The 13,225-nt window shown below is 40.2% G+C and overlaps 1 protein-coding gene across 2 annotated transcripts; it reads left to right on the forward strand.

Annotated features, from left to right (window-relative positions):
• The first annotated feature begins 1,263 nt into the window (after positions 1–1,263).
• Positions 1,264–11,994, forward strand: LOC310961320 (transforming growth factor beta-1-induced transcript 1 protein-like). 2 transcript variants are annotated; one of them, XM_083933347.1, is made up of 12 exons: positions 1,264–1,422; positions 5,004–5,054; positions 5,379–5,527; positions 5,708–5,763; positions 6,203–6,339; positions 6,418–6,499; positions 7,116–7,200; positions 8,015–8,197; positions 8,320–8,493; positions 8,579–8,660; positions 9,042–9,190; positions 11,100–11,994. In XM_083933347.1, the coding sequence occupies exons 1-12, from the start codon at positions 1,410–1,412 to the stop codon at positions 11,364–11,366; spliced, it is 1,428 nt and encodes a 475-aa protein (XP_083789473.1). In that variant the 5' UTR covers positions 1,264–1,409; the 3' UTR covers positions 11,367–11,994. The 2 variants fall into 2 exon arrangements, with proteins under 2 accessions (XP_083789473.1, XP_083789474.1); XM_083933348.1 differs by lacking the exon at positions 5,004–5,054.
• The last annotated feature ends 1,231 nt before the right edge of the window (positions 11,995–13,225 follow it).

A 13,225-nucleotide genomic window follows, 5' to 3' on the forward strand; every position in this document is an offset into this window, starting at 1 on the left:
GTGTCAAAATGTGGTCTACCATATTTAGAATCTGCTAAAGTATAATTGTAATCTCACATTGAATTGTTTTCTAACAAATCACCTCAAACTAACTGACATATGTATAGCCCTTTTAAAAAAATGTAAACATGCATTATAAAGGTGTCCAAGGTTGAATCCTGTTGCAGTGAATGACAGCTGACAGGAAGTTAACAAGGACCAAGGCTGTTGCCTAGCAATGGAATTTCATTAAAAAGATCTATATATTTTTTAATTCACTTTTTCTAAGAGAACACAGCTATTTATTGGATTTTTAACAAATGTTTAAAAAGTAATATCTTAATTTTATGTTATTGTATTTAGAAAGATATTTTAAAAAGAAGTAGTGATCATATCTAAATATTAGTTTATTGTATTTAGAAAGATATTTTAAAAAGAAGTAGTGATCATATCTAAATGTTACTTTATTGTATTTAGAAAGATATTTTTAAAAGAAGTAGTGATCATATCTAAATGTTATTTTATTGTATTTAGAAAGATATTTTTAAAAGAAGTAGTGATCATATCTAAATGTTACTTTATTGTATTTAGAAAGACATTTTTTAAAAGAAGTAGTGATCATATCTAAATGTTATTTATTTGGATTAAGAAAGATATTTTAAAAAGAAGTAGTGATCATATCTAAATGTTACTTTATTGTATTAAGAAAAATTTTAAAAAGAAGTAGTGATCATATCTAAATGTTATTAATTTGTATTAAGAAAGACATTTTAAAAAGAAGTAGTGATCATATCTAAATGTTATTAATTTGTATTAAGAAAGACATTTTTAAAAAGAAGTAGTGATCATATCTAAATGTTATTTTATTTTATTTAGAAAGACATTTTAAAAAGAAGTAGTGATCATATCTAAATGTTACTTTTACGAGCTCCTTCATAAGCCGCCGCCCCTTCAGTGTTCATCCTCGGGTTGAAGGGCAGTAAATGCAGCGCTTTCCAATCTCTCCTCACCTACATTCATAATATCATATATACATCGTCGCAACATTGGCGCAGCAGCAGTTTGCGCCTTATTTTCTCTCCCAAATATGGACTAGGAATGTCCAGGGTGACGTCGCGCGTCCGGGGAATGCGGGGTTTGTAACCACATTGATTTAACTACGCCTTCCTCCGGTCTGGTCCTGGTAGGCATTACACAGGAAGAGCCGTGTAGGAAAAAGAAACGGGACGCCCTCCTCCTCCTCCTCCTCCTCCTCTTCCTCCCCTCTTGGCGGATAACGGTGTCCAAGAAGTTATTCAGGACCGACGCAGACAATAGCAGCGAGCCTGTCTACCTCGCTGGCTTTGATACGCGCCCATCACTCCTTATTAATGCTGAGTGCGTCCGTATTGTGTCACTCAAAGAGGAGAACACTCGGCTGAAACCAGACCATGGACGATCTGGGTAAGTATTGGTGCTGTTCTCTTCCTACATGTTGAGATATCTTGAGGGGATCTTTGGGAAGGGGTGGTGTGCCCATACAGAGGAAATAAGGTCTGATCTTTCTGGCAATCTCAGTGGAATCATTTCCTTTTCTGTCCACAAGGACATGTGTAGGGTCGTAATGCAAAGATGACTGTATTGGCTCCTAAGGCAGAGGAAAGCAACGCACCCTTAAAATCTTAACTTGTACTAAAAACTGCATAGAGGTTTTTTCCTTACATGACACACATTATCCTATTCTCTCTACGGTGGGCTCCTATCCTCTGAGCTTTTGGAATAGTTAATAATTTTTTTGTAGGTTCTTTATGTTTTATTTGTATTTTTTTCTATATACATTTTGTGTTTTTACATTTCCAAGCCATCAGGCCACAAATGCACACATACTCACACAGGTACCAAAAGAACTGCTACATTACTGTGTCTGTCCACAGCCAGTGAGTGTTTCGTGCATGCCCTGCAAATTCAATAAATTCTTTGTAAATTAGATTTAAAGGGATCCGCTGCAGGCTTTCCCCATCTATTCATACTAACAAGTCAGGGATGGAGAGAAGCCACATAATGCCCACCAGAGTGTATTCCATTTTGAAGACATCAAAGACTGTTGTGACCAGCGCCAGGCAGCCTGACTGGCTCTGTCTCTTTTCTATTGAGGAAGATGTTGAAGGAAGATTTCTTTTGCTTTTTCTCAGAACAAAATTATGAGAATTTCTGACCCTGTGTGTCGGAAAGGCCCTGAAATAGCCCAGGGCCACTCTGTTATTCAAAAAAAAAAAGAAGAAAGCCACAGCGTTCATTGAAAATAGAAAGGCCTGTAGCCTCAGCTGCCCATTCCCTCTCTCAGGAACTTTAGTTTCTCAAAGTCCGCTGCTGAATTAGGGGATTTATGCTTTACAAGCAATACTGGAAGGAATGGCTCGATGTAGCCAAGCTCATCTGGGAACATCTGGATTGGATTGCACACGGAGAGGCCGAGTTACTGGGTGACTGGGTGAGCGTGGGCGGGGGCCATGTTCGGGACACTCGTTTTTATGCTGCTGTCTAATAATGTTGTAAGTTTGTGTATTGGAACTGGTGAGAGACCACTTGTTAGAGAGGCTTTTGGCCAAGACAAACAAGTCGACAGGGAGCTCTAAATATGGTCATAATTCCCATTGAGAGAAGTTCAGCTCCTTATATGAGCAGTTCAGTCTGTACGAGTATGTGTGTGAGACAGAGACGCACAGCAGGGAGGAGGAGGGCAAGCACTATATACACAAGTTTCTCACCACATGGTCGTTCCAGATGTGTGAATCATCTGTGGCAAAAGTGACCACGGGGGATGAACTAATGCGGGGTAAACTGGTTATGTTCATCGTGTCACAGAACCGATCACCGCAGATGACCTAACTGATTGGCTCAGAACAGCCATCAAACATCCATGACATCAGTCTACAAAGGCCACTCGCAGCAGAGGTTCATTCTCCACTTTGGAAACATCATCTACAACCTCTGTAATTACATCTGCTGCTGTTACCAAAACAAACCAAAGCAAAGTGAACGGGTTTATGTGGAGTGATGAGGTCGTCGTACACAGTTATAAAGCTTCTTAACACGGGACAGATCCTTGTAAAAAAAGAAAGCTTTAACTGTAAGCATGTGCTCCTGACCAGGACTTCTGTTGAGGTAACTGGTTTTTAGGCCTGATTCTGTACTGGAAATGATCGAGTAGATCAGTGATTCACAGCCGGAGGTACTTCTGCACTTGATACCATCTTTTGAAAGAACTGCAAAGTATGGATGAGTAACAGTTGTCAGTTGTCCGGACATAAAACCATCGACCACTTGATCTTTGTGATTCAAGACTCAAATGTCTGAAAAAAATTAAGTTTAAATCCAAAACTGAATCGAATCGTGACCTTAAAATCCAAAGTCTAATCAAATCAGGAGCGAAGGACCTAGACAATCATCACTCTTGACAAGAGTGCAAACCAGTGCAACAACAGAGTGGGATGGAAAGAAAAAGACGCTAGAACAAGAAGTTGAAGATGGAAAAATAACAGCTAATGTGTCATGAATTTTGACATCAGTAATATTCCTTGTGTATTAATAACTGATAAATTGCTGCCTATGATAGGCCAATTGCCAAGGCCATGCAGCTATGTGAATATATACATATATATATATATATGTGTGTGAATACTCGTTGACAAGCAAAAAGGGATGGATAAGATGGATAATGGATGTCTTTTTTTTGTTCTTTAACAGTATCCACTGTTCTCTAATTAAATAGGCACTCCACCCTGGAGTTCTGTTTGTCTTGAGGAGTAGTATTCAGAAAACAGTTGGATAATGTCCTCTGAGCTTCCTTGGAGTTATCGTAATTACGAGTTCCTGAATTGTAAATACTTTTTCAATCTACATTCAAGTCGTAATTACAATTGAGAAACTCGGATCTCTTAATGACACGTCGTTAATCTTTGCAATCTCCACCATGCATCTTATGACGTGAATGCAGCCTTATATAAAGCAGGTCGAGGTGCTATATAAATACTGTGAAAGTATCAAAGTGCTCAACCGACAGAAAAATGTACATAGGCCGTATTAAAAAACGTTGGCTTTAAATGAGCCGCCTGACTTCTCTACGGTTGTGATGTCACCAATTCATCTAAACTGTAATATACAGTTCAGCTACAGTGCTGTTACATTTAACTGTGTATTGATGGTGCAGAGACGCAGAGCGCTCCAGAAGACCCGGAAACACTGACCAATCAGAGCGCACTGGGCTTTTTCAGGAGAGGGTTTTAAAGAGACAGGCGCTAAAATGCAGCGTTTCAGACAGAGTGAATACAGGTATATTCAGAAAGACGGTATGAGAAAAATAATGTTTTTTTTAACATTAAAGCGTATAAACGTGCTCTAGTGGAAACACAAAATACAATTATGAACCTTGAAATGAGCCTGATATGGGAGCTTAAAATAACAACTCATTTAAAATCAGTTCAAATAAACACATTTGGGAGCATGGGGGGTGTAATCTGATAGGGCTGCGGGTACATCAGAGGGTAAAAGGTACCAGCAGTGTGAAAGGTTAAGTCTTTGTAAAACAGCAGCCCCCCTCTACAACTTAGAGTTTGTAATTATTCATGTTCATCCCGCTTTTTACAAACTGCAGCTTTGGCCTTTAGTCGCACGTACATGGACTTGTCAGCACTAAATGATGTCATGCAGCGGCTAACCCCTTGAGCAAGTTTAGTTTCTAGACAGCTTCCACTTGGAGTGAGTGAGTGAGTGAGGTAGGGGGGAGTGGATTTGGATATCAGCCGCCCAACACCCTTCCTCCCCTGCTTCCTTTCCATACTGGCATGTCTTGGATATGTTTGTGTGCTCTAATAACTTCCTCTTGTCGATGAAATATCTGTGGGTTTGTGCAAAAGTCTGACTGTCATGTCCTCTGACCGATTAGTGTCCGAGGAAACTCACTGTCTTTTCGTGTCGTGTCTGACGTGTGGACTGATGTGCTGCTGCTGTATTATTGGTCACACAGGCTGTCTGTCTCTCCTTAGGAGTGCCTGAGCCACCTAACTACCCTCTCAGTCCTCGTATTGTTGTGTTTGGTACGTAACTGTCTCTGCATGTGTTTCATTCTGTCGTCACTTACTAAAAAAACAACATGTTCTGTTTTATCTCTCTACCAGTCTGTTTTCATCTCCACCTCCACTGCATGTTTTTTTAAAATCCATTTCTTAACTCATATCTCTTTCTGTTCCTGCTTCATAAACAAACTGATGGACATTCATAAAGACATATGCATTATGGGTTAGTTAACTGTCTCAATTCTCATCACCAACCAACCTGAAGCTAAATTGAATCGTAAAATCTAACCACACTTTCCATCATGTTCATGCTGTTATGTTTATTTTCCCCTCCCATCCCTTCAGATGCCCTCCTGGCTGATCTGGAGAACACCGGCTCTCCTCTAGCTCGGTGCCCCGTCCTGCTCACCTCTGACCCTCCACAAAATGCGGACCCCGAAACCCCGGAGTCCCCCCAAACCCGGCCCCCGCCGCCCGCCTACACCCCACAGCAGGTGAACAGCCGACCGCCAGGGATGGATTCATACCAATGTTCGCATCGCAGATTTTGATTTAGATCATTATAGTATTATTTTAACACCTCAGACATTGGTTTAAAAAATACTCTTGTGTGCATTCATGCTCCCTTTGTAACACGTTCTTCACTGAAAAGCTTGTTCTGTTTTGTCTCTCAGACCGTTTCTGCTGCAATGAAATCTTCCCAAAACTCTAACCCAGACAAATTATACAGGTAACCCTCCCTGATTTTTTTAAACCAATTTTACATGGTATAATCAAGTCTGCTGTTCTTCTTCAGTGAGCTATATAACATTTGACTAAATGAGCACCGTTATATGTCATCTGCATAGAAAACATTTCTTACCCCCTAGTGCCAGACCTCTGATTTATCACCCACAAGTAAAATGAACCACATTCAAAATTAAAATATTTATGACTTGTTTTACTCTACCTTTGTCCTTTTGTCCATTTTTGACAAGGAGTGTATTTGTCTAAAGCACTGCTACGGATGAGACTATTCTGCTGTTTCATGACTCATTTCTGAATGGACAAAGTTCAGGAGTCACCAATGAGTCATGACAGGAGTGACCATGGTGAAGCCAACCACTGTAATGAGAGGATGCCTCATGGATGTGTGTTAATTTTGGACACCACCTGTTTTTGCCTTTCAGCACAGTGTGTAAACCGCGCTCTCCACGAACAACAGATCCTCCTCCGGCCTTCTCCTCCTCCTCACTGCTGGGAGGAGGTCTGAGCGAACTGGACCATCTGTTACAGGAGCTGAATGCCACTCAGTTCAACATCACAGGTTAGGGTGTATTTGATAGAACTGTGTTTATCTCTGAGGTGAACCTTTTCTTATGTATGATCCTGTTTTTATCATCAGATGAGATCCTGGCCCAGTTCCCTTCTTCTAAGAAAGATGAGAGGGACAAGATCAAGGATAAGGCCACGACCCCCTCCTCCAGGTACCAAATCTAATCAATTTAATCAACATGATGCAATTCGTGTGAATGCAAACTACTGACTGTAGAGTAAGAGACCATACCATTTATAAATCAGAAAGTTAAAGTCAAATTAAATGGTGTAAATGGTATATTTTTCCAATATAAACGTTTAATAATCTACTTTAAACATGTTGATGCAAAAGTATGTATCTTATTTAACTAATTAAATATAGTCCCTAATGCATTGTCAAGTACGGAAGCACATTGCATTCACAAAAGAAAAAAGAATGATCTCGTAACTAGAGATATATTTTTTGCAATCAAGAGATAGTAACTGTTTGCAACACACAGAGGACTGTTCTGTCAAAACTAGTGATTTTCAACACTTCCACTAACGGCTTTTGCAAAATATGAGTGAGATTAAGTTTAAATGCAGGTGTGTTTTGTGCTGTTACATTTTCAATAGATATGTGGCTTGTTGAAAAAGCTGCACACTTACATACATCAACGTACATTTGTTCACAATATTATCAAAGTTTTTTTTTTACTTACATTTTGGGCAGTTATTAAGAAAATGTTTGACGTACTAATGTATTTTGTGGTATTATTAAAACTAGAATTGTGTTTTGTATTCTAGCTCTGCGAAGCCTTCAGCAACATCAGCCACACTGGAACTGGACAAACTGATGGCTTCTCTGTCAGACTTCAGAGTCCAGAGCACAGTAAGAGTCACACAACAGCATTAAAATGACCAAAATATTTTTTGGTGTGTGTGTGTGTGTGTGTGTGTGTGTGTGTGTGTGTGTGTGTGTGTGTGTGTGTGTGTGTGTGTGCGTGCGTGTGTGTGTGCGTGTGTGCGTGTGTATGTGTGTGTGTGTCTAAATCCACAACTGTGCTCAAAATGTGATCCCATTCACTTGCCACTTGACGCTGATTTATGGTTCATGAAGACGTTCATTGATGACATGACCTCACTGTCACGGCGCATACCTCCTGCATAAGTTAGAGGAATCACCAGACAGGGCCCGAGGATGCAAATTAGTTTTGGTGAAGATATTCCTCAGAAAAAATAGCTTTAGATAGTTGGAAGTCAGATTTATAGTCCTACATTTGGTATGGTACATAATCCAGTCATTGTCCTTTTTCACGCCTTTCCTTTCAGGAAGCAAAGGAAGTGGTTCCGTCGTTTCAAGTTTGTTTGGTTCCACTGTGCAGGTCAGCTGTGGGTTATAAACAAGAGTGAGCATGTGGTTATGGGAACAGTGAGTTTAAAAAAAGAGCATTTCTTCACCAAAGATGTTCCAAAAATGTTGATACATTAGCCATGCTAGCAGTGTTGCTAGGCAAGGTAGTTCAGCTCATTTTATGTTAGCATACAAGGGAGTTTTTAGAACAGCTGAGTTTATGTTGGGGTCCTCTATAACGTCTGCCAGAGGGAACAAGCTCATACTAGGCACGGTACTTTCAGACTCCCTTGAAAAACTGAAATCCTAAAGACAATTGTGCCATCCATCATTTGTCTTTCTCTTCTCCCAGCCAGCTGCACCTGTCAATCCAGTGGTGACAGCACCACAGCAGCCCGCCCCCCCACCGCAGGCCTCATCCGGCGGCTCATTGGACAGCATGCTGGGGCTGCTTCAGTCAGACCTGACCCGGCAAGGAGTTCAAACATCCTCCAAAGGAAACTGTTCGGCTTGTCAAAAGCCAGTAGTAGGACAGGTGAGTGGCCAGAATAAGTAGATATGCAAAAAAAACTATATTAAGTTTTATTAATATTTGATAGTTAGAACCACGTGACCACCAAAAAGATGCTGTTCATTAATCACCGTTTCCTGGTGCAGGTGGTAACGGCTCTTGGGAAGGTGTGGCACCCAGAGCACTTTGTGTGCACCGAGTGCGAGACAGAGTTAGGCAGTCGCAACTTCTTTGAGAAGGACGGACGGCCGTACTGCGAGTCTGACTACTTCACACTCTTCTCCCCTCACTGCGCGCAATGCAACAAACCCATTCTAAATGTGAGAGTTATTTTAAGTTTAAGTTTATTTTGAGATGAACTGCTCAAACTAATACATTCAACTTGTCATTCCACTTGTCATTCAGAAAATGGTCACCGCTCTGGATAAGAACTGGCACCCAGAGTGTTTTTGCTGTGTGAAGTGCAGCCGAGCATTTGGAGAGGAAGGTAATGGGCGGCACGCACTGTACTCTTAACAGTGAACGTTAGCGGGTTCATACAGACAGCTCTGTAACTTTGCTTTAAACAGCTGCTAACCCCCCCAAAACATTTCATTTGTATGATTTTCAGTAGGGTTAATGTTCTCTTGTAAAGGCCAAGAATCCAACAAATATAAAGCCAAAAGGCATGGAGAGAAAAAAATACCATCAGCCTTTATAAACGGAGATCAGTAAAACCTTAAATCATAATGAACAGATTCAAGTTTTTGTTCCACAGGCTAGCATGAAAACGTTTCAGACAGTATTTTCTCCACAGCATCATCACTTAATTGAAGATTTATCAAATAGACTCTTGAATTGTTGAAAACGGTGTCTGTATCTCCTGCAGGTTTCCATGACCGTGAGGGCCAGCAGTACTGCCAGCAGTGCTTCTTGACTCTGTTTGCTTCCCGCTGTCAAGGCTGCAGCCAGCCCATCCTGGAAAACTACATCTCAGCTCTCAACTCTCTCTGGCACCCACAGTGCTTCGTATGTAGGGTGAGTGTTTCTCTGTCGGGTGTGAGCCGGCCCGCTCAATCATAATGTCTGTTGCACTTGGCGAAGAGTTGCAAGGTGTGTAACACAGTTTGATCCCTGCTGTGGTTTGCTTGCAGCTGTTACAGACTTATTCTGAGAAGGGACATTTTGAATGTATTTCCTTCCTCACTAATAATTTACAAAGCAGATTCATTTTGAGCATTTTGAAACCTTTGTTGTTTATATCCATGTTTACACGCTAGCAGTCTTCTTCACTCCTTTTACGTATTCCTGGGGATTTTTCGGCGTGTTAACACCAGCTTTGGATCAGTGTATCCTGTTGCGTGTGCATGAGAAAAAACAAAAAGGGACTCTAAAAAAGTCCCTCAAAATGCTACTAGAGGTAAATAGGAAACAGGGCACCTTTAAATGAACCCTGGGAAGATGCCTTTGCAGACGGTCTGGGCCATAGATACCACAAGGACAACAAGGTATAGTCCTCTGTAATATCTATGGGACTTCGGGCAGTTTATTCTTTATTTATTTATCCAATTCACGGGGACAATGGGATCAACATCGCTGTAAATGAGCCAGTGTTAGCCAAAAGGCTCATCACTTTACATTAAGACATCAATAACGCACACAACAGTTAAAATTACTAAAAATGACCACGACTACACACATATTGCCCTTGTTGGGGTTATTTAAGGCGGATTGACTCAGTTTGACTGGTTTAAGGGGAAAAATAATTAATAAAAATAGAAATACATTGAAAGGAATGTTGTCTTCTCTAAAGCAATTACACTGCTGGGTAGCGGACCTATTGTAGGGAAATGTAGAAATTTTGGCTTAAAAAGTTATTGACAGATATCAGACAGAATTGTTAACTAGTCATCTTCAGTCTGACATTGCCTACACTCTGACTGATTTCCATTGGAGAGGAGGAATCAATTTTCCCAAACAGAGACTTCCTGCACGAGCTGGGTAACTTCCAGTTAAGCGCTGCGCTAACTTGAATGGGGCTAACAGTTCAATTTTGTCGCTCTTCTAGACTTTCCAAATGCAGCGTTCAGGTCAAATTCAAGCACTTTTCAAGCATTTCAATTTCTTACAGCTGTAGCAAACTACGTATGTATATACAGTCCATATAGTGTATACTGTAGTATACCTATTATTGCACGTTCATCACATTAAATTAGATGTTATTGTTCTATAAACAACCAGCATGATGTTTTGAGAGAGTTTTCTACAGAACTCCACAAAATTTTAATCACCAACTATTTTTGATTTTCATGCACAAATGTCAGAAAATACTCTTTTCAGTCTCTCAAATATGGAGATCTTCTTTTCTCTGTGTTTTATCATGTATAAATATAACATACACTTCAAGCAGTTTAAAGCAGTTTATTTAAAATCAAGGATTTCCAGCACCCATATGAACCCTGCCAATGTAATCGGACCGAGACGATCGGGTTCCGATGGTGAAACAAGTTATTTTGTTTCATTGATACAGAACAATGTACATACAGTTTCATGTCACGATGCCTGACAGATCAGTCACCACGTTGAGTGAAAGGTCTTGACCCAGGCAAGAACAGGTGTGTAAATGAAGAACTAAAATGTGATAACAGAGGATTTATGACCTCTATCATTCTAAAATCCTTGCTACGGAGCTGCGAATGGGTCATCTGACATTTCTGAGATCAACAAACTGATATTTCTTTCATGTGATCCAGCACTTAACCCACAACTGCTTCAGTGAAGCTGCTCAGTGACCAACAGATCAGACACTTTGTGGTCTGTGACTGTGTGAGCAGGGCGTTCCTGCGCTCAGTAAATCTACCATCTAAAAAACACTCAAAATAAGTGGAAAACGTGTCATGAGAAAGTTGTCGTTTCACATGAATCTCACTGCTTCTCTGTTCTCCAGGAGTGCTACAGCCCTTTCGTCAACGGCAGCTTCTTCGAACATGAGGGTCAGCCGCTGTGCGAGGCCCACTACCACCAGTCCCGCGGCAGCATGTGTCAGGCCTGTCAGCAGCCCATCCTGGGCCGCTGCGTCACCGCCATGGGGGCCAAATACCATCCCCACCACCTTGTGTGTCACTTCTGCCTGAAGCCCCTGAGCAAAGGCTGCTTCAAGGAGCAAGAGAACAAGCCCTACTGCCACCCCTGCTTTATCAAACTCTTTGGTTGAGGCCGGACTTTGCCTCCCCCTCCTCCTCTGGGTCACCAAGTGAAGAAGCTGTATGACTGAATTCTTAATTTGTGTGTTTTTTTACTGTGGGAATGAGGGCGGAGCTGGTCTCTTTCTTGGTTTTAAGAATATTCGAGTTGATAGAGGGAGGGGAATAAAAAGAGAATCATGCAACCAAATTAATTTCTGTTTATTTCACAATTAAATTGGACTGCATTTTGATTGGCAGTGTGAAATATAACTCTATAACTCTACCAGTGGTTAGACAGAAACTAAATGATGCCAAATGATTTTGTCATGTATGTAAATCTTTTACATACTGTATTGATTCAAATTGAATATTGAAAATTGAATTCTTTTGCCAAAGGTAGAAAAGAAACAGTATATTGAAAGCAAATCTGTTTTTTCAATGAAGGACTTGTACTGTTGTGCAAAAAAAAATCCCCTTTAATATATTTGCTTTATATTGCAAAAAGTATAAGTGCCACTGCAACTGCATTTCTATATTGTATGCTGACTGCTATATAGTGTCTGTTTTGTGTAAGCGCTCGTGTCAGATATTTTGCATTATTCTTTCACTATTGCTCTACGCAATTTACCAAAAACAATTCCAAAGAATAAAATAAAGGAGAACACGACTTGTTATGCTGTTTCATACGTGAATAAATAAAAGGATCTATGAAATATAATAAATGTTTATTAAGAATTAAACCAAGCAACTTAATTTCAAGTCTATACACATCCCTTAGAAGAATTTGTATCAACTCGTACTGACTTAGACGAGAGTGGAACTACCTGTATATTTTTGCAGACGGAAAATCCAGCCTGAGATAAATTGTGTCCCCTTATAAATGTTGCTGCAATAAAAGAAACTTCTTCATATTCATTGAGGGTATTAGGCATAATGTGAAGAACGCACACAATAAAATACTTGATGGTAGTGCAAAGACTGGATTCTAGAGAGGGGAAACATTTTATGACAGGTTGGAAATGCAGTCTGACAGAATATGTATCCCCCTATTACTGCTGCTGTCGAAGAGGAAACTCCTCCATATACATTGATGTTATGAGGCATTATGTGAGGCATACACAACACAAAATTCCCGATGGTCGGGCAGAGACCGTAGAATGACTAATAAAGAGGGGGCACAATTTCACAAAGTCACAAATATGCAGTGATAGCATTTGTATCTCCCTATAGACCTTTTTAATGGAATACCATTGCTAGGCAACAGCTTTGGTCCTTGTTAACTTCCTGTCAGCTGATGTCATTCACAGTCACTGCAACAGGAAATAAACTAGGACACATTTAGATTGTTTATGTTTACTGTGTTAACTTTAAAAAGGTCAGGAATACAAAAAACGTCGCCATACTCATCAAGGATATTGGGCATAATAATGTGAAGAATACACCAAATAAAACATTTAATGCTAGGCATAAATTGTGTATTATAGAGAGGGGTGACAATAGGGCACAGACTGCATACGGATGAGGTGACTTTGACCACTAGATGTCACTGTTTGCTCGCCGGTTTGAGCTCGAGCATAACTATTTAAATCTGCAGCCTGAATGTGTCCATTTTGATTTAAAACATAAAAACAAAACAGGTGAAGTAGATGGCTATCCTGCCCTACAGAGCCTAAGTGCAGTAGCTACTCAAACATTTAATGTATGAAAAAAAGTCTTTAAAGTTTGTTTATTGTCCCAGCAAATGACTATTTGACACACTGGTGATGAATTATGGTTTACTTGTTCGCCATTTAATAATTATTATCCAAATGAATCCTAACCTCCACACTTTCACACCCAAAAGTGTGCAGAAATCGTGTTGTTGGTGATTTCGTAGTTACTGCACTTG

This window comes from Echiichthys vipera (assembly GCF_963691815.1).
Source record: "Echiichthys vipera genome assembly, chromosome: 18".
NCBI lineage: Eukaryota > Metazoa > Chordata > Actinopteri > Perciformes > Trachinidae > Echiichthys > Echiichthys vipera.